The 22,685-nt window shown below is 42.5% G+C and overlaps 1 protein-coding gene across 10 annotated transcripts in view; it reads right to left on the bottom strand.

The window, feature by feature from the left end:
• The window catches only part of LOC126998827 (uncharacterized), a 141,442-nt gene that overhangs the window by 13,421 nt on the left and 105,336 nt on the right, over positions 1-22,685 (bottom strand). For all 10 annotated transcript variants that reach the window (XM_050860963.1, XM_050861014.1, XM_050860987.1 and 7 more), the window contains 3 exons: positions 18,032-18,198; positions 10,066-10,197; positions 8,290-9,899 (listed from right to left, as the gene is read on the bottom strand). In XM_050860963.1, the coding sequence (XP_050716920.1) occupies positions 8,290-9,899; positions 10,066-10,197; positions 18,032-18,198 (1,909 nt within the window). The remainder of the gene's footprint in view (positions 1-8,289; positions 9,900-10,065; positions 10,198-18,031; positions 18,199-22,685) is intronic.

Below are 22,685 nucleotides of genomic sequence, written 5' to 3'. Positions count from 1 at the left end.
TCAATAGCATGGGGCTGGAGAGAAGAAGAGAAAGAGGAGATCTGATAGCAGTGTACAGGGTGGTGAACTGAGTGGAGCATTTGGACAGAGAGGACCTGTGTGTGTGGAGCGAGAGAGAAACGAGGACGTGGAAAGAAGTTGAGGGCGACCACGTGTAGGCGAGATGTGAAAAAGTTTAGCTTCCCAAATACCAGCATTGAGCTATGGAATAGACTGAAGGAGGAGGTGGTCTGTGCAAGAAACATTCATGATTTTAAAGAAAAGTTGGATAAGAGTGGATATGTAGATGGGACAGCGCGAGCATAGCTCACTCTCTCTCTCTCTCTCTCTCTCTCTCTTTCACAGGGACGGATTGCACCTTTCTCCCATCGGGGCAGCCAGACTCGGAAGGCTCCTCAACGAAGCAGTGCGTGTCATCCGAACAAAAAACGAGTCACGGCCACGTCCCTCCACCCCACCCGTGTAAATAGACGCCGTGCATCGCAACAAACCCGTAACCGTGATCCCGCAAGTACCACCACCTCTATTACTAAGCCTCTAGATAACTTAAAAATCCTTAGTTTTAATGCGCATAGCCTAAGAAACAAATTTGATGAACTGAGATGTCTTGCTTTAACAGAAAATTTTGACATAATTGCTATAACCGAAACATTTATCGACACCACAAATATTGATTTAAGTTCCGAATACAACATAGATGGCTACAGACTCTTCAACAAAGATCGTGTAAACCGTAGAGGCGGTGGCGTCGCCTGTATGTCAAAAGCTATTTGCAACCCACTGACAAAACACTGGAAACAGTAACTTTGAAAATTTGTGCGTTCGATTAAACATTGAAAAAGTCAACTTAAATATATCTGTCACCTACAGACCTCCCGGCAATCACTGATGACGACCTTGAAATGTACAGCGTCTTAAGGCAGTCACTTAATAACAGCGACTCACTGATATTAGGAGACTTTAACCTCCCCCATATCGACTGGGCGACACTGTCAGGTACAGAAGGCGAGTCACATAGAATGATCGAATTTCTAGAAGAAAATTATCTAAGCCAAATGGTTTCTGAGCCAACTCGACAAAATAATATACTCGACCTTGTTATAAAGACCCAAGATAACCTAATCAATAGTGTCACGGTAGGAGAACACCTCGGTTCTTGCGATCATAAATTAGTGCGCGTCGACATTAAAGCTCAATCATCAGTGACTGAAAATAAAGTAAAGGTGCCCAATTTCAAAAGAGCTAACTTCAGAGAAATCCGGCAAAAACTAACAGAAATACAACTGTCAGATGACGGCAACGTAGAGGAAGCCTGGCTAAGCCTTAAAAATCACTTACTCACTCAGCAGAACACATTCGTCCCGTTGTGCGAGAAGCGAATTAACACTAATAAAAGCCCACCGTGGTTTAATAGCAAAATTAAACAATCAGCCAATGAGAGAAAATTGTTTTACAGGTTAAAGAAAGAACAAAGCACGCCCGAAAACATTAGACTTTATAATGATGCCAGACGACGAGTAAAAAGACTAGTAGGTCAGGCAAAGCGTAGATACGAAGAAAATATTGCAGCCAACTGTAAAATAATCCAAATCTTTCTTCAGTTACATAAACAACAGAAAGGCGATCAAAAGTGGTATTGGACCTTTAACAAACAGCGACGGTGCACTAGTGACTGACAGCCAACACATTGCAAACCTCTTAAACAATTACTTTTCCTCGGTGTTTAATACTAACAGTCTTCCTCTCGCTACCACCAACACCAGTACTATTGTAAATCTCGAGCATGCATTGCCTAATTTTGAAATAACAACCGATGAAGTCCTTAAAGCTCTCCATTCACTTAAAACAAATAAAAGTCCTGGACCTGACAAAGTATATCCAACTCTGCTGAAAGAAACAAAGAGCGAAATACTCTCCTCCCTCACAACCAGATTCAATATGTCCTTGCGACAAGGCATCGCCCTTCAGATTGGAAAAGGCTAACGTGACACCGATTTTCAAGAAAGGAGACAAAAAATACCAGGTAATTACAGGCCCATTAGTCTAACTTCGGTTGTAGGTAAGCTACTTGAGGCATAATTAGAGACAAAATTGTGAATTACCTTGAAAGCCACTCATTGATTGGGGACTCACAACATGGCTTCCGAAACAAAAGATCCTGCCTATCAAACCTATTAACCTTTATAACGGCCTCTTCACTGTTTATGACGTAACCAAATCACTGGACGTAGTCTATCTTGATTTCCAGAAAGCGTTTGATAAAGTCCCGCATCATAAATTACTTTACAAATTAAAGCAAATAGGTATTGACGGTCAAGTAAACCAATGGATCGCGAATTGGTTGAGCAACAGACAACAAAGAGTAGTGATTGACGGATTTAACTCAGAGTGGGCGCCTGTCACTAGTGGCGTCCCTCAGGGCTCGGTCCTGGCCCAGTGCTCTTCATTATTTACATCAACGACGTGGATGTTGGACTCAATAATCGCATTAGTAAATTTGCAGACGACACAAAGATTGGCAACTCGGTTCTCACTGACGAAGACAGGCAAAGCCTCCAAGAGGATTTGCACAAAATTTCAGCTTGGTCGGATAGATGGGAGATGCCCTTTAACGTAGACAAGTGCCAGGTCCTTCAAGTTGAACGAGGAATAAGAAGTTCGAATACGAAATGCGCGGCGTTAAACTCAAAAGCGTTCAATGCGCCAAAGACTTGGGGTCAAAATCACGTCAAACCTCAAATTCTCACAGCAATGCATCGATGCAGCAAATAAAGCGAACAGAATGTTGGGCTTCATTAAAAGAAACTTTGTATTCAAGAATAAAGATGTAATACTCCGCTCTACAACAGTTTAGTCAGACCCCACTTGGAATATGCGGTACAGTTTTGGTCTCCCCACCATGCAAAGGATATTGCTAAATTAGAAGGTGTTCAGCGTCAAGCAACGAAAATGATCCTTCCTTGCGCAACAAATCCTACGAAGAAAGGCTTTCACCCTTAACATGTTCTCTCTTGAGAAACGTCGCCCGAGGAAAACTGATCGAATGTTTTAAAATACTTAATGGTTTCACGAATGTAGACAGATCAACATTGTTTATGATCGATGACACTTTGCGCACGAGGAACAATGGCGTAAAACTCAGATGTAGACAAGTAAATTCAGACTGCACCAAATTTTTCTTCACCAACGCTAGAAAAGAGAATGGAATAAGCTTCCACCGTCAGTGGTCCAGTGTAACACGATTGACTCCTTCAAAAATAAGCTCGACCGTCACTTCCTTCAACTTAATATCAACTAGAGTAGAAATGCAACGTTTTGGAGTCTTCTGATTAATGTAAAATCACTTAGGTTTAAGGACAGACCACCAAGTCTGGACCATGGGGTCTGTGTGGTCTGATTTTCTATGTAAATCTATGTAAATCTCTCTCTCTCTCTCTCTCTCTCTCTCTCTCTCTCTCTCTCTCTCTCTCTCTCTCTCATAGTATTAACTACTAACTACTTCTAAATAAGTTTTAAATACTTTGTGTACATTCAATTATATGACAAGACCATATACAGTAAACCCTCAGTACAACAGATTAATGAGGTATATTCCAGAGTTGCCAACTAGTGGGTATAGGGTCACAGGGTCCACGAAGCTTGAATTATTCTTTCAATTATCATAAATTCCCTGTGTTTCTCTGGGGCTTGTGACAATTACACTTCAATTCAATAAGTGACATTATTGTCAATAAAAATGTAGCTGATCATTCTCGTTGTTTTATTCATTGGTAAACGAGAAAAATATAAATGCTATCCGGCAGCCTCTCTCTCCTCATCCAAAATCGTTCTTCCATGAAAGCCCTGTGAAATTAAGTAGAAGTGAGATTTAAAAAAAATATTATTTACATTACATTATATGCTGAGTACCTCCCGTGAGTGTATCAGTGTCGCCTTCGGTGAAATTCATCAAAACATTAGGGCGTCAGGTATCTCGACAACCCTCTCCTTCACAATAGAAAAACAGGTGTTTGTGGCTCAGTGAGGTCATTGGCTTCTGCTCCCAGCGTATTATACACCACCCTCAAGTAATTACTGGTTGTTGTGTGAAATGAACCAAGACCTTGGGTGAATGCCTGCCACTTCCAGGAGCTTGGGCAGGTCAAAGGTGATGTCATTTAAAGCCAGGAGTTGTGGGTGGAGGGAAACACTATTGGATGGAAGGCAATGTCACACACAGACAAAAAACAAAGGAGGCTCGCTTTCTGTCGGGATGCCTGGCGCCCAAAGAGTTTGATAAATTTCGCAGAAGGCGACACTGATGCACCCAAAGCAGGTACTCAGCATGTAGTGTAATGTAAATAATATTTTTTTAAAAGCTCATTCCTGCTTGATTTTGCAGGATTTTCATGTAAGAACGATTTTTAATGAGGAGAGAATGCCGGACGGCATTTATCTTTTCTTTCATTTACCAATAAATAAAGCAACGAGAATGATTAGCCACATTTTTGTTAACAATAGTGTCACTTATTACACTGAAGTGTAATTGTTGTAAGTCCCAGAGAAATACAAGTAATTTACAATAATTGAAAGAATAGCTAAAGCTTCGTAGGCCTTGTGACCCTATTACTGGTGACACCTGCGTGACGACGCGAGTTCGATCCCCGCCTGGTGACACCAAGATGGGATTTTTCAGCCGCTGCCGAGTGGCCTAACCGCCATATTCTCAGTGAAGCTCTTCCCTCTTCGTCGAAGTGTCTCTTAGAGAGTGTGTTTCCGTTGAAGGGTATGCCCAGTTCCTAACCTTCGAAACAATCTTTCCGTGTAGTGTTGGTACTACTGCAAATCAAACAAACGTTGAAAACCGAAACCTTAATGCAATTTAGGCACATTTCTATGATGGATTATATAGTGACTAATATTTATGTAAACAGTGCTTGATACAGTGACATACATTATATATAGCAGAAATTTTACATTGATGCATTTAATTGGTTGGTACCCATGGCTATGTTTGCTTCGCTTTCATATCATCCCGTTACCTGTGGGCGGAGCTAAGGAGACCTCGTTAGAATAAACTGCTTTTATTTTCTTTATTTTCCTCCTGTTCCATGAGACATCTCTTTCTCCCTTTGTTATTTCTCACTTGTAAATATATTTTAACTAGCCTTAGAGCTTCTATCAGTGGGTGGAAAATGGTATCATCTATATTGCTGAGCTGTGCTAAGCTCCACCCACAGGTGACGCCACGAGTTTGGAGATTGGCTGTGGTAAGCCCAGCACGGAGTACCGAATACCACCACATATTCATACAGAATTGTGAAACAAGCGCCCGGAGAAAGCCTGTTAGTCCGTCACTTTAAAATTCATCCCAGCAATCTTAATTCATGCTTATGGTTCGAAGTGCCCGCCCTACAAACGCTCAAAAAAGATAACTGTTGTGAATAGTTGAGACTAAAGGGCGGGGCGTGCTGGTTGAGAGGTGTGTTCCAGTGTTGGCTTAAATTATCATAGGAACCGTGAAGTCTTGAATAAACAGAAAAATAATGTTTCTCGCATTGTATTATTTTTTATATAAGGCCTAGAAAACTTAAATTGTTCTTATACCCAATTAATAATACAGCAACATGGAAAAATGTTGTAATAAAGCATTAAATGTGCGAAGATATTAGCGAAGAGCGGGCCTTCACCTCCTCTTCGTCAAGAGAGGAAATTAGTTCATTTTTTCCCGCTCGCCGCTTCGCGCGCTGCATCAAAGACACTCCTCGTCACTGAGAATACCGTTTGGTCCACGAAGCCTTGTTTCCTCGCATGAAGGGGGAAGAGATTCACTGAGAATACGGCCGTAAGACTACCCACATGCTGTCCAGAAGACCATTCATCAACCCGGACTCTAGATTCTAGGATTAAAGATGAGCTCTGGGGGTGCAGCATGAGCCAATGCAAGATGGTGCCACTATAAACACTTGCCTGCACCACAATGGGTTGGGCCATACCACCTTCATCACCGTGGACTACCACCTTCGTCACCACCTTCACTTTCGTCACCACTACCACTATCACCACCACCACCACCTGCATCACCACCACCACCACCTGCATCACCACCACCACCACCTGCATCACCACCACCACCACCTGCATCACCACCACCACCACCTGCATCACCACCATCGCCACCTTCTTCACCACAACCACCTTAATCGCCACCACTGTCTTCATCATCACTACCACTATTATCACCACCACCATCACCTTCATCACCGCCACCACCTTCATCAACACCACCACCACCACCTTTGTCACCACCACCACGTTAATCACCACCACCACCACCTTCACCACCAACACTTCTTTCATCACCATCACAACCTTGGTCACCACCACCATCATCACCACCACCACATTCATGACCCCCACCACCTTTATCACTGCCACCACCCTCATCTCCACTACCACCACCCTTATCACCACCTCACCCTCATCACCACCACCAACTTCATCACCACCATGGACATGTTTACCAATACTACGTAGAAATTTAAATTTACGTGGAAGACGGCACTAGAGGGAACCGACCCTTAGTCAGTGGTGGGGGGGGGACGAGGTGCGCAAATGGCAAGACTACCTGCGCAAATGGTGGGACGATGGCCGCAAATTAAGGCCGCGCAAATGCTGAGTGGCAAATGGTGAGGTCTTACTTTATATGTATTTTCAAATTTCCACCGTTTATAACAGACTAAGTTCCCCCTTATTAGTCCATTATATTGAGGGTGTCCTGCACATATAATAATACCGACGAACCTAATAAATGTACGTATATAGTTTTTTTATTGTATATGTTGTCTGTATAGTTGCACAGCACACTTGGCAATGGACTGTGAGGTATTGAGGCTGCCAGGTTGCAGTGGGGCCCTGTGTGGGGGCTGTATTGTTATGGGTATGATACGAGTATCAGACATGTACTACACCAAGTCCCCAATTTAGAAGTGATGTCCATTCCCCAAAATTTGGTCCTAGAAAAGTGGAAATTTGTTAATCTAAGCGAATTCTTTCATTTAATTCCATTATAGACATTGAGATGCATTCCTGTGCGCTTTCCAAAAGTTCATCCGTTTCAAAATCCAAGACTCAAAATAATGCAATAGAATACCTGAACAACTTAGAATCATATAAACGTGTTAAATTTGGAAAGAATTATTAACTAATAAATTAATAACATACGTACTTATTTCACACCAGTGCTTCAAATTTTGGTGTGTGTGTGTGTGTGTGTGTGTGTGTGTACTGCCACTCACAGACGCTTAGCTATTTTCCGTAACATTTACGTCCTGGATTGATGCATGAGATTTTCTTGTGTAAATATGTTCTCCTTTTGAATGGGAACCACAAGGAGCAAAATATCTCATCAGGTGGGTTGACTACAGTAACCGAAGGATGGGACAGCAGATAAAGGAAGGAGGGCGAGGTGGCTAGCAGACACTATTGTAATTACCAGGCGCAGCTGTGAGGGTCTTTTGTTAAAAATGTTGGGTACTGCAAAGCTGAGTCAACATTGGAATGGATAAATGTGTTAATTTTGGAAATACAATAATTAATGAACAATAAAAAGAGTGAGAGATAGAACAGAGCCCTGCAGAACACCACTGTTGATAGATTTATGTGTAGTATAGTTGCCATCTATCACAGCAGAGAGAGACTGGCCTTAAAGGAAGCTGGAGATGGAAGCACAGAAAGAAGGACAGAATCTGGGTGTGAGCAGTTTAGAAAGTAATTTTTCAAGAGACAGTTTCAGCAAGCAATGAATGGCTTAGTAAGTAATACTAAAGTATCCTAGAAAGGGAGGCATAATTTTTTGTTGCTGATTTCAGTCGTAACTGCATGAGTGTTCACCCTTTTCTATCAGCTGAATCTAAACTCAATTCTGGCTTAAGTGAAGTAGAAAAATCAATTTAGCTTTAGCTAGGCAAGTAAGAATAGGCATCATTATAAAAAAAAATCATTCCTTCTTTCCCTCCTTCTACCTCTCTTCCTACCTTCCTTCCTTCCATCCTTTCCTTTCCTTTCCTTTCCTTCCCTTCCTCATGTACTACATAAATGCCTACTCATGGATGTATTATGGCATTAGTGTTATCTTTCTTCTTCTGAAGTGGATGTATTATCTCAATTTTTTCTTCAGTGATGTCATAAAATTTTAAACAAACCTTTAGCTATAGGAGACCCAGTTGATGATATGATAATGCTGATGATGATGACAGCATTGACGGAGGTGGTGGTGTGATACAAAAAGAAATATATATGTACACAAACCTGAGTGAACATTTCCAGTGACAGGAGCCAGGGCTGAACTGGCTTGGGACACCAGCTGCTCCAGTTCTGTCTGAGAAGAGAGTAAGGCAGCCAACTCATTCCCTCCAGGCATCCCCCCTTCACCTGTGGCGCCAAGTCCACCCAGATCAAGGGCCAGCTCGTCTCCATCTTCCAGCTGGTTCTCCTCCTCATTGAGCGTGTCTTCTGTGCTTGAGGCTGTTATGCTTGAAGAGGCTAAGTTTGAAGAGTCTGCCAGCTTCTCCTGTTCCTGTTCCTTGTCCTTAGTCTGAGAATGTTTCACTGAGTCTTTGTCATCTAATTCTTCATTTTCCATTTTAACAATATCCGACTCTTCCTCTACCTTTGGGGGTTCTTGTGAAATATTGGTGTCATATGTTACTGCAGTGCTGTCCTCTGTAGTAACTCCCATATCCACATCCATAGGTTCAATTTTGCAGTCATCTTTCATCGGAGTAGTTTCATCCTCCTTACAAGATTCCTCGAGTTGTTTTCCCTGACTCTCACTTTTTACATCCTCCTGAGTTGATTCTTTTTTTGTCTTTTCTTCAAATACACCTGCCATTTCTTCTTTAACAGGTTCAGCTTCACTCTCTGTTGGCAATTCAGTTTTGCTTTCTTTCACTTCCTCAGGATCTATGTCAGTTTTTTCACATGGGAATTCTTTATGGTGATCCTGATCACTATCTGATTCTCTAGGTGTCAATATAGACTTTGGAGAATGATGAAAAGATGCTTCCTTGGATTGACCTCCATCTGAAGATTGTAAATTTTCTTCATTTTCATAAGCACTCCCTGGTGCAGTTTCATCTCTCTTTATTGAATTAGTGTTCTCAGTATCCGTATTCAAAGCGTCATCGCTATCATTTGTTTTTTCTTCTTTAAGTGCGATCTGAGTGGAATTCTCAAGGCTTTCTCTGGTTGCTGCAATCTCAATGGAGTCTTTGCTTTCCTCCTTAACTTGTAAAATGTTTTCTTTTGAATCTGCTGAAGGTTTTGCTTCAAGAATTTGTGAGTCTTTCTCAGATGTCAAAGAAATTTCTGGTTCATGATCTTGAGGTGCAGTGTTGATTATCCCATCAGAACAACTGTCTTTTAGTTCACTTTCTCCTTTGGACTGATCCTCAGATGCTTCACATTTGGTATCAGATGCCTCTGGCAAGGCAGTATTACCTTCTGAATGTTTTATGACATCCATTGCTGCCTTGTTAGACTGGTCCTTTGGGATCACCACATCCTCTGTTTTACCACCAGCTTGAAGATCAGTCCCCTGAGTCTCTGTTGCTGCTGGGCCAGGAATGTCCCAACCTCTAGGAAAGATGGCATGGCTAGTGTCAAACTTTTCTGGCTCTCCAGTAACAGCTCTCTCAAGTGCAGAGGTGCTGCCTAAGTCATGTGTCGAGCCAGACACGTTTGTGTCAACAATTTGAGGACTAAGACAAGGGTCATCTTGTTCCACTATATTCATCAGGTCCTGCAGAGGAGCTACTGACTGTGAGTTTGGGGAAATTTCTCCTTTGTTTTGACTTGATGCTTCTTCCTGTTCATCCCATTTTTTGTGCCACATGACAAACTTTGGATGATCCGGCTCTCTGTAATTAAAGAAAATGAACAATAATCATCCTGGGCACCTGGCAAATGACCTATACAACACAAAAGATTTACTCTCCTAAAGAAAATATGGGGACAATTATAAGTACAATATTACGAAACTGCCAGCTACAACCAGATGACAATTCTCAAAAACAAAATACATACTTGGCGATGTGAAGCTTCAGCCTAAGAGACTGAAGAATCTGTGACAGCTGTAGAACATTGGCTGTCAGTTCATGTCCCCGCCTTATGCAGGTCTCCAGCCGGAGGTCTCCACGTGATGAAGAAAATGAAAACCTGAAAAATATACACAAAATTTGATTTCATGATTATGAGACATGAAATGCCTAAACTAATTTTAAGCTGTCTTTATTCAAACCAAGAAGGAATGAACCTAATAAGGTTTATGGTAGATTGGTTGATTTTGCCATCAAAAGCTTTACTTCCCACGTACTTCAGTAAAGTTCAAGTACCCATTTACCAGGGTAACAGCATTAAGATGTACGTACACCAATAGAGCCCTCTTGCCAGACTTACAACACACACTACTCTGAGAGCCTCCTTAATGAATATCCACACAAATATGCTCATAATCACCAAACATAATTCCATACAGCTTCTGTTAAAAGAGTTAACCCCTTCATTACAGCCGGGCGAAAACAGCGCCCCACCCCGTATCTGGGCTGGCTGCATGCGCCAAATTTTAAACGTCGCTACTGAATATAACAAGTTTCAAGCCATGAACTCAACAGAATCATCATGTACTATATATATAAAAATATGCAAAATTAAATGGTGCACATGAAGAAACATAAATTATTTGATAATTTTGAGATGTATGCATAAATGTATAGAGAAATTTGTGTTGTGCGTATATGACGTGTATCTGCTGAATTGTATTTCCTTATATTATTTGTGATAAAGAAATAGATTTGTGGAGGAAAGTGGAGGAGAGGAAAGGGAAGGACACAGAGGTAAGATCATGGAAAATATCGCAATGATTCACCGGCAATACGCACAGATTTCACGGAGTAAAAGGCTGAAAGGCCGTCCTCCTGGAGGTGGGTCTTGTATTTACCTAGTTGTATTTACCTAGTTGTGAAATACAGGAAAAGAGCCGTACTAGGCTCGTGCTGTCCCGTCTTCATAACGCTTATTATCCAGTTTGGCTTTAAATTCATGAATCATTTTTGCACACACAGTCTCCTTGTCAAGTCTGTTCCATGTTGTTATGCTTCTGTATGGAAAACTGTATTTCTTGATGTCTCTCCTACAGTCGCTCTTTTTCAATTTCTTACTATTGCCTCTTGTTACACTTCTGTCACATACCACTAGGTCTTCCCCGTCCAATTTCTCCAATCCCTATTGTTTCCTGTACAATGCTATTAGGTCCCCTCTCTCTCTTCTGCTCTCCAGTGTTGTTAGTCCCAATTTCTCCAGTCTTTCTTCATAAGTATGTTCTCTCAGAGTTTCCGGTAATTTAGTCGCTGCTCTTTGTATTCTTTCCAACTTTCTAATTTCTAATGTGTGTGTGTGTGTGAGTGTGTGTGTGTGTGTGTGTGTGTGTGTATTACCTAGTTGTGACATATGAGAAAAGAGCTATGCTCGCGCTGTCCCGTCTCCATATTCACTCTTATCCAATTTTTCCTTAAAATCATGAATGTTTCTCACACAAACCACCTCCTCCTTCAGTCTATTCCATAGCTCAATGCTTGTATTTGGGAAGCTAAAATTTTTCACATCTCGCCTTCACGTGGTCGCCCTCAACTTCTTTCCACGTCCTCGTTTCTCACTCATTCCACACACACAGGTCCTCTCTGTCCAAATATTCCACTCCATTCGCCACCCTGTACACCGCTATCAGGTCTCCTCTTTCTCTTCTTCTCTCCAGGGTTGTGAGCCCCATGCTATTGAGTCTCTTCTCATAAGTCCAATCTCTAAGTTCCGGTACCACCTTAGTTGCCACTCTCTGCACTCTTCCCAGCTTCCTTATGTTCTTCTTTTTGTGAGGAGACCAGACCACTGCTGCATACTCCAACCTTGGCCTTATCATTGTAACCATTATTTTCTTTGTCATCTCCTCGTCTAAATACACATATGCCGTTCGTCATCTCCTTGTCTAAATACACAAATGCCGTCCTTATGTTTCTCAGCAAATTCAGAATTTGTCCCGTTATCCTGTTGATGTGTTTCTCCGGTGACATGTTCTCTGAGACAGTCACTCCCAAATTTTTTTCCTTCACTCCTCTGCATATTATCTCACTTCCCATCTTATAATCATATTCACATCTTCTACCACTCCTACCAAACTCCATTTTTTTACATTTCCCAAGGTTGAACTCCATCTGCCATGTACCACTCCACTCCCATATTCTATCCAGGTCCCTCTGCAATGCCTCACAGTCCTTCACATCATTCACTCATCTCAATAGCTTTGCATCATCTGCAAACAAACTCACATAGCTGGTCACTCCGTCCACCATATCATTTATATAAACAGCAAACATTATTGGTGCCAACACCAACCTTGTGGGACCCTACTCATCACAGGACACCAGTTGGAAACCCTATCCCTGATTATTGTCCTCATTTCCCTGTTGGTTAGGAAGTCCTCCAGCCACTTAATCAGTCCCTCACCCACTCCACCCCTATTTTTAATTTTCCAAATTAGTCTTCTGTGCGGTACTCTGTCGAATGCCTTTTTCAAATCCAGGTACACTCCATCCCCAGAGCCTTCTCTCTCTTGTATTAAATCTGTCACTCTTGAGTAATAACACAACAAGTTGGTGACACAAGATCTCCCTCTCCTGAATCCAAACTGGCAATTCGAGATAATTTTCTCGTGTGTGTGTAATTCACCTCTTGGTCTGCTGCGGGTCTCTCTCTCGAGACAGCCAGCCGTTCCCCTACGGAAGAGCACAGCGCTCGTAGTACCGATCTTTGGGTAGGACTGAGACCACTCACACACAACACACCACGACAACGAGGTCACAACTCCTTGCCTGACGTTATGTACCTACTCACTGCTGGGTGAACAGGGGCTACACGTGAAAGAAGATAAACCCAACTTATCTTCACCCGGCCGGGGAATCGAACTCCAGTCCTTTTCGTTGTGAGCCAAACGCTCTATCCCTGAGCTACCGGGCCATGTGTGTGTGTGTGTGTGTGTGTGTGTGTGTGTGTGTGTGAGAGAGAGAGAGAGAGAGAGAGAGAGAGAGAGAGAGAGAGAGAGAGAAAGCAGCCTATTTCCTCTCTCTCTCTCTCTCTCACACACACACACACACACACAATATTGGATTGGATTATGGACTTTTTGATGAAGAGAGAAATGAGAACAGTAATCAGGAATAATAAATCAAGCTGGATGGAAGTGACTGGTGGAGTTCCCCAAGGATCGGTGTTGGCTCCGATTATGTTTGTAATTTATATTAATGACATGACAGAAGGGGTGACAAGCTATATGAATATGTTTGCTAATGATGCTAAAATAATGAGGAGGGTGGCTAATGAAGATGACTGTGTAGCCCTGAGCCAAGATCTTGATAGAATAAGCGAATGGTCACGCAAATGGGAAATGACATTCAATACAGAGAAGTGTAGCGTGATGGAGTTTGGTAAGAGCAGTAGACGAATATCGGGGAACTACTCTCTGAGTAATGAAAGAATCATGAAAAAAACTGAAGAAAAAGATCTGGGAGTGATCATAACAGACAAGTTATCCTTTGGAAAACATATAGACCGGATAACTGGGGAAACATACAATCTTCTGAGAAACATAAAAGCAGCATTTACATATTTAGATGAAGAAATGGTGAAGAAACTAATAACATCGATGATACGTCCAAGACTGGAATATACAGCATTAGTGTGGTCACCTAGATTGAAGAAAGAAATTAGAAAGTTGGAAAGAATACAAAGAGCAGCGACTAAATTACCGGAAACTCTGAGAGAACATACTTATGAAGAAAGACTGGAGAAATTGGGACTAACAACACTGGAGAGAAGAAAAGTCCTAATAGCATTGTACAGGAAACAATAGGGATTGGAGAAATTGGACAGGAAAGACCCAGTGGTACGTGACAGAAGTGTAACAAGAGGCAATGGTAAGAAATTGAAGAAGAGCGACTGTAGGAGAGACATCAAGAAATACAGTTTTCCATACAGAAGCATAACAACATGGAACGGACTTGACAAGGAGACTGTGTGCAAAAACGATTCATGAATTTAAAGCCAAACTGGATAATAAGCGTTATGGAGACGGGACAGCACGAGCCTAGTACGGCTCTTTTCCTGTATTTCACAACCAGGTAAATACAACTAGGTAAATACACACACACACACACACACACACACACACACACACACACACACACACACACACTGCAGGGAGGAGGTAGGAAGGAAGAAAGAAAGAAAACAGAGACATCGGGATGGATGTGAGGGGGAGGCAGGGAGGGGAGGCCGCCGCTCCCGCGTCCGAGAGCCAAGGTGGTGGTGAGAGGGACTCCACACACATACTCATGTATCATTTCTTTCTCATTATTTTTGTTATTTTCTGTTAGAATTGATTATTACTGTGAAGTACAAATAGGAGGAAGACACACTTACGTTCTTACACAATAATAACAGTGAAAGTCAAATAAGACACCGTATCATATATGACTTACATCCTAAAAACTATCGTACAATATCCAGGAAGAAATAACTCATATGCTGGCTAAAGCAAGGCAGGACGCAGTATACGTGTCCTTGGATATGGTACGAGGCATGCAAGGACGCAGTATATGCTTCCTCGTGTTGAAGGGGTTTGAGGCTGATAAAAGATGTAAATAACATTCCATAAATATAAACATTCCGGGTGACCCCTGACACTGAGGCTAGACGGTGTGTGTTGGTGCAGTGTGTCAGTGTCTGGCTGGGTTTATGGGAGACAGAACTGGCATTGCAGGCCAGGCTATCCACTGGGACCACGGTGGTGATGGCGGTGGCTTTCGTAGAGTATAGCTGTGTGGGCCCGACACTCAAGGCAGTAGCAGTGGCTGCCTGGCCGTGGCGACCACCACTGCTGGGTTATGGTGCACCTTCTTCATGCTCCATGGTGAGAGTGTGGCTGTGCAGCACTTGATGGGGGAGGCAGTAGTGCCAGCTCCATCCTCACGAGTGATGAGGTCCAGTGGCTGCATCTACCTTATTTCGCGGCATATAACGCGCACCCCAAACTTGAAGACAACAATTTTGGAAAACATTGACGATGTACAGTTTCCCGAAATTTATATATTTTTGGTGTAACCTGTACTGCTTGAATTGACAAGTGTCCTTGAGTAAAGCAATGAAAATGGCGGCCAGGCTGGTGTTGTGAGAAATACATCCCCGTATGTACAAGATCTGGATCTGGATACATGATACTGATGATGCACAGCTTCTGATATCATAATTAGCATATTATTCTCACAGTCACTCGTAGGTTATGACAGACAACTAGGCAAGACACAATTCACACGGTTCTGGTGACATGCGGCATGCAGCTGTTTGTTGTATGGGTGTGGTTGTGTGGTTTTCAAACAATGCAAATGGCGGTCAGGCTGGTATTGCACGAAATAACTCCTCGTACAAGACTCATGATGTACAGTTTCTGATATCATATTTACCCCATTATTCTCACTAATATTAATAACTAATAATGAACACATGGATATTTTATCTCCAATATGATTTTTATGTAGCTTGTACTGCTCGAATTGGCAACAGTGCTCCTTAGTCATACAAAAGAATGCAAATGGCGGCCGGGTAATGTCGGCGCCTGGGCCCCGACGGAAAACCGGGATAACAACAAGGCATGGGCGATCCTCCACCAATTTCATTTTTGTATAGTAGTTATTTGATCGCCCTGTATTCTATGGTAACATATTATAAGACAGCTATAGACTACGAAGGATTACAAACAATAATAAAGGTAAGTTTGCAGTTGTTATTGGACAAGACGAAAAATAAAAGACCCTTAAAACACCCCAAAGAAGAAAAAATATCAATCAAAATTTGTACCTTGGCATATAGCGTGCAGGGGTAAACTTTCAGGCATTTTTTATGTGAAAAAGATGCACGTTATACGCCTCGAAATACAGTATGTCTGCTGGGGGGCAGGGTTGGGTGGGGCAGCATGGGGGGGAGGGGGGCAGCTTTGTGGCGGGGGGAGGTGGGGGAGGGGGACCACATACTCATGACACGGTGATGGGGCCGGCAGTGGGTAGATACATGCATCGCATGGCATCTGGGTGTCAGCATTATGAACATCTTTGTACATTTCAGCAAGAACATTCTGTGTCATCTTGTTGCACTTGTGCTTGGCAGCATTGTTTCCTCTGCCAAGTCGTCTGATTTGCTCCCTTTATCACTATTCCACAACCGCCTGACCTACTTCACCAATCATTGGCCTGAGTAGCAGCTAGTAATGCATTTTTTGCCTGTTTATTTGTTCAACATTAAGCTTGTTTCATTCCTCACACAACAATAGTGGAACTGAACATTTAAAGAACCAAACACAACCATAAAAATAGTTACACAGTGCTTCATATTTTCTCACAAATTTTTTATCCGGGAACCATGTGGAAAGCACTTGATGTGGACAAAGAAAATAATAGCAACAGTGATAACTGTTTAGGACAACACACAACTAATGAGTGGCTGAGTGGTCAGCGTGCAGGTGCAGCATCTTGAAGGACCCAGGTTCAAGCCGCTACGAAAGTGGCCTGAGACTATTATATGCAGATGCTGTCCTAATGACCACATATCAACCCAAACTCCAGCAAAACCCTCTAAAGAGGATTAAGTGGAGCTTCAGGGAGCAGCATAAGCCAAATAAGAATGTCTAACCTGGAGGCACGTGCTTCACCCATTCACCGCTTCCACTCCCAACAGTCCCCCCAAACAAGCACCCACGCAGCTACCTTGTCCATCTCAAGTCCCTCCTGGCAGGATTGATCACTTGCCCCAGCCATGAGTTACATGGGCTCCCCTTGGTCTCTTCCACTCAGGGTTGTCTTGTATAGAAACTCTAGCTATATGGGCACGTGGCGCACCTCACAGACGTCGATCCTGTTCACAGAGTTGTTTCTGTACGAGACAACCCTGAGTGGAGGAGACCAAGGGGACACCCACGTAACTCATGGCTGGGCCAGCTGATCCTGCCGGGAAGGACTTGGGATGGACAGGACAGCTGGATGGGAGCTTGCTCAGGAGGACCACTGGGAGTATGGGCAGCGAATGAGTGAAGTGACGAACCCACTGGTGTAGGCTTCCCATTAGCTAGTTAGTTAGACCATGAAGTCTGCAACAGATGCTCCACAAGGACTTTGATCAACAGTTTTGCCCATGACCCAACCCATGCTAGTGTTGAAGTGATGGAACAAGGATATGAGCTTGCCTCACTCCTGAATTAACAGGGAAGATGCTGGAAATGCCTCCTCCCAATTCACAGCACTCTCTGTCCCAGGATAAGGGCCAGTCATCAGGTCAAAAGTTTTTCCAGGAATCGCAGCACTTTTTTTTTTTTTTTTTTTTTTTTTTTTTTTTTTTTTTTACATGGCAGCCTATTGCGCCGTTGTGCTTCCTCACTGGTGGGTCCTGATGGTCAGTCCAGCCTGTTGTGGTGCAGGCGAGTATTTATAGTGGCGCCATCTTGCATTGGCTCATACTGCCCCCCGGAGCTCATCTTTGAGCCTCACCTTGGAGAGGTTATCTAGAGTCCGGGTTGACAGGTGGTCTTCAGGGCAGCATGTGGGTAGTCTTAGGCCACTCGGCGGTGACTGAAAAATCCCAGCTGTGTACCGGCCAGGATTCGAACCGATGTCCCTCCTGGAACTCCTGAACGTGATGCCGGCACGCTACAACTCAGCCAGCCACCTAACTGCACCATTAATGGGCTGGGATGACTATCAAGCCCCATCACAAAAGCTTATAGGCTATAGGCCAAATAATAATAAAAAAGATGGCAAAGTATCCAAGAGAAGCAGCAGAGGTAAGATCTAGAGCACACTTTGGCTGTGGTGTGGGATGGTTATTTAAATGAGTAACTGTCCTGGAAAAATATGGGATCACTGTATACTATATACCATTGCAAAGCATGAATTAGCACCTTGGTAGGCGGCCTTCCTTAAGCCAGTCTTGGTGGTGTCTGAACTTGTGTGATGACCTCTCTAGCCTTGGATGGTCACAGAGGGAACAGATGTACTTGTCAGGCACCTGGTCCTCTCCCACAATATTGTAGCAGTCTCCGTGTTGCCAACACAAACACACATCACACTGGAAAAGCAGAAAAAAGACACATTTATAGGCCATCAAGTACTATGTATATATACAGTCAAACCTCCGTAGGGCAGCCCATGGATATTACAATGTTAAAGACCTGGATATCTGCAGGGTTTTTTGAGCACTTTTGTGGCCAGCCAAGGTGTTTGTGACTTGCCACAAACCCCACACGCCTTTATGCTTGCAATAACCATGTTAGTGGTTGCTGTAAGTATGTATGTATCTATCAACAGATATCCGTGGATCCTCAACATCCGTGGGTGTGTCTCTTATCTAACCTCCATGAATTTGAAGTTTGACTGTATATAGAGTAAAAACACAAGGGAAAATAATAATAAAAAGAAAAAAAATGAAATGCAAGAAATGGCAGTGTAAATTTGAAAGGGAGTCTGCATTGAGAGGAGGCTTCCGTGTAATGACTCTCTCCCACCGTACATCACAGCCTGTGGAACACATGTTTGTCAGCTTGCCTGCTCGAGAACCAAGATTCTGTTTGAAAGTCAGTGCATTTTTTGTCAGGAAAATATGTTCAGGAACTGACTTGTTTGAGATGAGAGGAGTTTGACAACCAAGGAAGGGTGCACTGTAGTAAGAAATATGCAATAATATAAAATATCAAAGCATTAACCCTGGAATAGTAGCGTTGTCAGCCGCACGTGCCTAGTAGCGACGTCTGGAACTTTGAGGGTAGAAATATACATATAGGAATGATACAAAGTTTATTTCAAAAATTTTCACTTGGATTAGATGTTATTCTTAACTCTATGAACTATGAATTAAATGTATTTAACTAAAAAAAAACATTATAAAAAATAAAAAAATAAATGTGCAAAAATGACAAAAAATCCTTTTAATCTTTTCACCACTGCTAGCCACAGTGCTGTCTGATGGCAATGACTTGTGCCACACATCGAGTCCAGACATGCCCCAATATGCTCCAGCCTCCCTAAGCTTGTTGCTGTGCGCCATGCCAAAGAACAAAGGCTCTGTTTTAATCCTCTCGCACACCGGGACGCCAATGGCATGTAAAATTTTTAGGGCCAAATTGCACCGGGACGCCATTGGCGTCCATTTGAACAAAAATATTACTTTTAAATAGTTATATTCACTCCAATGGTGTCATTTTTTGTTTGAGGGTTAGTTTCCTCACCCTCTCTGAAATTAACTAATTAGCAACACTCTCTGCATCCACAGATTTGAGTGCGGTTGAGAAATCAAAGACAGTTTCCGTTCACTCTCATCAGTCAAGCTGCATGTCTTGCTGCTGTGGGCTTTAAACTTTTTGTGGCCTAGCGCGCCCATGCGGCCCAGTGATAATAGTGTTATATAGTGCAATACAGTGATTTGATTGGGTGCAATTTGTGTTCTCTTCTCTTTACAGGCAGTAGCATATTATATTTTGTGAATTACGTAAGGACATAAATATGCAATGGCACAGAGGCCCCTGAAACCAGAGGAATATTACCCACTCTTGTACTCAGACAGTGAAAGTAGTGGTACAAGTGAAACAGAAAGCATTCCCCACTTTGCGAGAGAAAGTGATGAGAGCGAAAAAGACTAAAGGTGGGTACACACTTGTTGCATTTCCACGTATCATATCATCGTTGCATATCACCCAGTGATACGATATGGTGCAACAGGGTTATTGTATCCACTTGTTGCGTATCTGCGTGTTGTATCACGCTCCCCGTCCACATGAAGGAATGTGAGTTGTGTATCATTCCATTGATATGACGGCAAAAGACCGATAAATGGCAGATCGATCCCATTGCATATGTTTGTATCATATTTTGACATGCAACGGTGCAACGCTTTCCCATCCACACTGCTACGCAATGATGATAAGATACGTGTAAATGCAACAAGTGTGTACGCGGCTTTAGATTCAGAAGGAAATGAAGGCACGGAATGGGACAGCGTGGAGGACAGGACAGGATAGGACAGGACAGGACAGGAGTCGTACTTCCGTTGCCGCTGGACCCGCTCCCTCCTCCCCTACTCGATATTTTTACTTTCCGTAAATATTTCATGGTGCTAATTGTAAGATTAGAGATTTGAAGGAACCATAAGAATCCTGATAAGATTCTTCTGTTATAAATACCTCTACCTTGAAAAGTTGACCCACAAAGTTTTTAGTTATGGAGGTGGGAACATGACCTAAGTAGAAAAATTGTTTATGCGCACTTTATTCCACGTCCATAAATGGTCCTATTATTACTACTTTATTGATTCATGAAAAACTACAACAAATAAGGAAGCCATTGATATATTATGTATAATGATAAATGCAGGTTTGGGGGAAGAAAGTAGCTGAGAAACAAAAATTTTCAGCGCACTAAAAAAACTGCCTTGACTAGCGAGAGACCCGATGTTTGAAATGAGCACGGAAAAGAAAATTCATTGAAACCTATGGTGCATGAGAGGGTTAAAAATAATAAATAAAAAAAAAATAATAATAATAATAATATTGTTCCCTTCCCATTCTCATTGGTGATGCCTGTGGGACCTGTAATGTTGAGATAACTGATATCTAGGGCATCTTGGCATCAGTGCAGCAGTAAGACAACCAGCTAGGGCATCTGAGCAGCGATACCGCACTTTTATCTGCCTTTACTTTTACGTTCTCTGTTTTCCTTTGCTCTCTCGCTCGCTCGCTCTCTCTCTCTCTCTCTCTCTCTCTCTCTCTCTCTCTCTCTCTCTCTCTCTCGGCACCATATGACCCCGCAGCTGCGGAACCAAGACAACACTCTCTCTCTCTCTCTCTCTCTCTCTCTCTCTCTCTCTCTCTCTCTCTCTCAGATGACGGCAATGTAGAGGAAGCCTGGCTAAGCTTTAAAAATCACTTACTCAGCAGAACACATTCGTCCCCTTGTGCGAAAACCGAATTAACATTAATAAAAGCCCACCTTGGTTTAATAGCGAAATTAAACACTCAGTCAAGGAGAGAAAATTGTTTTACAGGTTAAAGAAAGAACAAAGCTTGCCCGAAAACATTAGACTTTATAACGATGCCAGGCGACGAGTAAAAAGATTAGTATGTCAGGCAAAGCATAGATATGAAGAAAATATTGCAGCCACCTGTAAAAATAATCCGAAATCTTTCTTCAGTTACATAAACAACAGAAAGGCGATCAGAAGTGGAATTGGACCTTTAACAAACAGCGACGGTGCACTAGTGACTGACAGCCAACACATTGCAAACCTCTTAAACAATTACTTTTCCTCGGTGTTTAATACTAACAGTCTTCCTCCCGCTACCACAAACACCAGTACTAATGTAAATCTCGAGCATGCATTGCCTAATTTTGAAATAACAACCGACAAAGTCCTTAAAGCTCTCCATTCACTTAAAACAAATAAAAGTCCCGGACCCGATAAAGTATATCCTATACCGCTTAAAGAAACAAAGAGTGAAATACTCTCCTCCCTCACAACCGTATTCAATATGTCCTTGCGACAAGGCATCGTCCCTTCAGATTGGATAAAGGCTAACATGACACCGATTTTTAAGAAAGGAGACAAAAATATACCAGGTAACTACCGACCCAGTAGTCTAACTTCAATTTTAGGTTAGCTACTTGAGAGCATAATTAGAGACAAAATTATGAGTTACCTCGAAAGCCACTCATTAATTGGGGATTCACAACATGGCTTCCGTAACAAAAGATCCTGCCTATCAAATCTATTGGCCTTTTATAACGACTTCTTCTCAGTTTATGACATAACCAAATCATTGGATGTAGTCTATCTTGATTTCCAGAAAGCGTTTGATAAAGTCCCACATCATAAATTACTTTATAAATTAAAGCAAATAGGGATTGACAGTCAAGTACACCAATGGATCGTGAATTGGTTGAGCAACAGACAACTCAGAGTGGGCGCCGGTCACTAGTGGCGTCCCTCAGGGCTCGGTTCTTGGCCCAGTGCTCTTCATTATTTACATCAATGACATGGATGTTGGACTCAATAATCGCATTAGTAAATTTGCAGATGACACAAAGATTGGTAACTCGGTTCTCACTGATGAAGACAGGCAAAGCCTCCAAGAGGATTTGCACAAAATTTCAGCTTGGTTGGATAGATGGGAGATGCCCTTTAACGTAGACAAGCGCCAGGTCCTTCAAGTTGGAACGAGAAATAAGAAGTTCGATTATGAAATGCGCAGTGTTAAACTCACAAGCGTTCAATGCGTTAAGGACCTGGGGGTCAAAATCGCGTCAAACCTCAAATTCTCACATCAATGCATCGATGCAGCAAATAAAGAAAACAGAATGTTGGGCTTCATTAAAAGAAACTTTTTATTCAAGACTAAAGATGTAATACTTCTGCTCTACAATAGTTTAGTCAGACCCCACTTGGAATATGCGGTACAGTTTTGGTCTCCTCACCATGCAAAGGACATTGCTAAATTAGAAGGTGTTCAGCGTCGAGCAACAAAAATGATCCCTTCCTTGCACAACAAATCCTACGAAGAAAGGCTT

This window comes from Eriocheir sinensis, chromosome 2 (genome assembly GCF_024679095.1).
Source record: "Eriocheir sinensis breed Jianghai 21 chromosome 2, ASM2467909v1, whole genome shotgun sequence".
NCBI lineage: Eukaryota > Metazoa > Arthropoda > Malacostraca > Decapoda > Varunidae > Eriocheir > Eriocheir sinensis.
The sequence above is the reverse complement of the archived record's forward strand: the minus strand, read 5'-3'. Positions and strand labels throughout refer to the sequence as shown.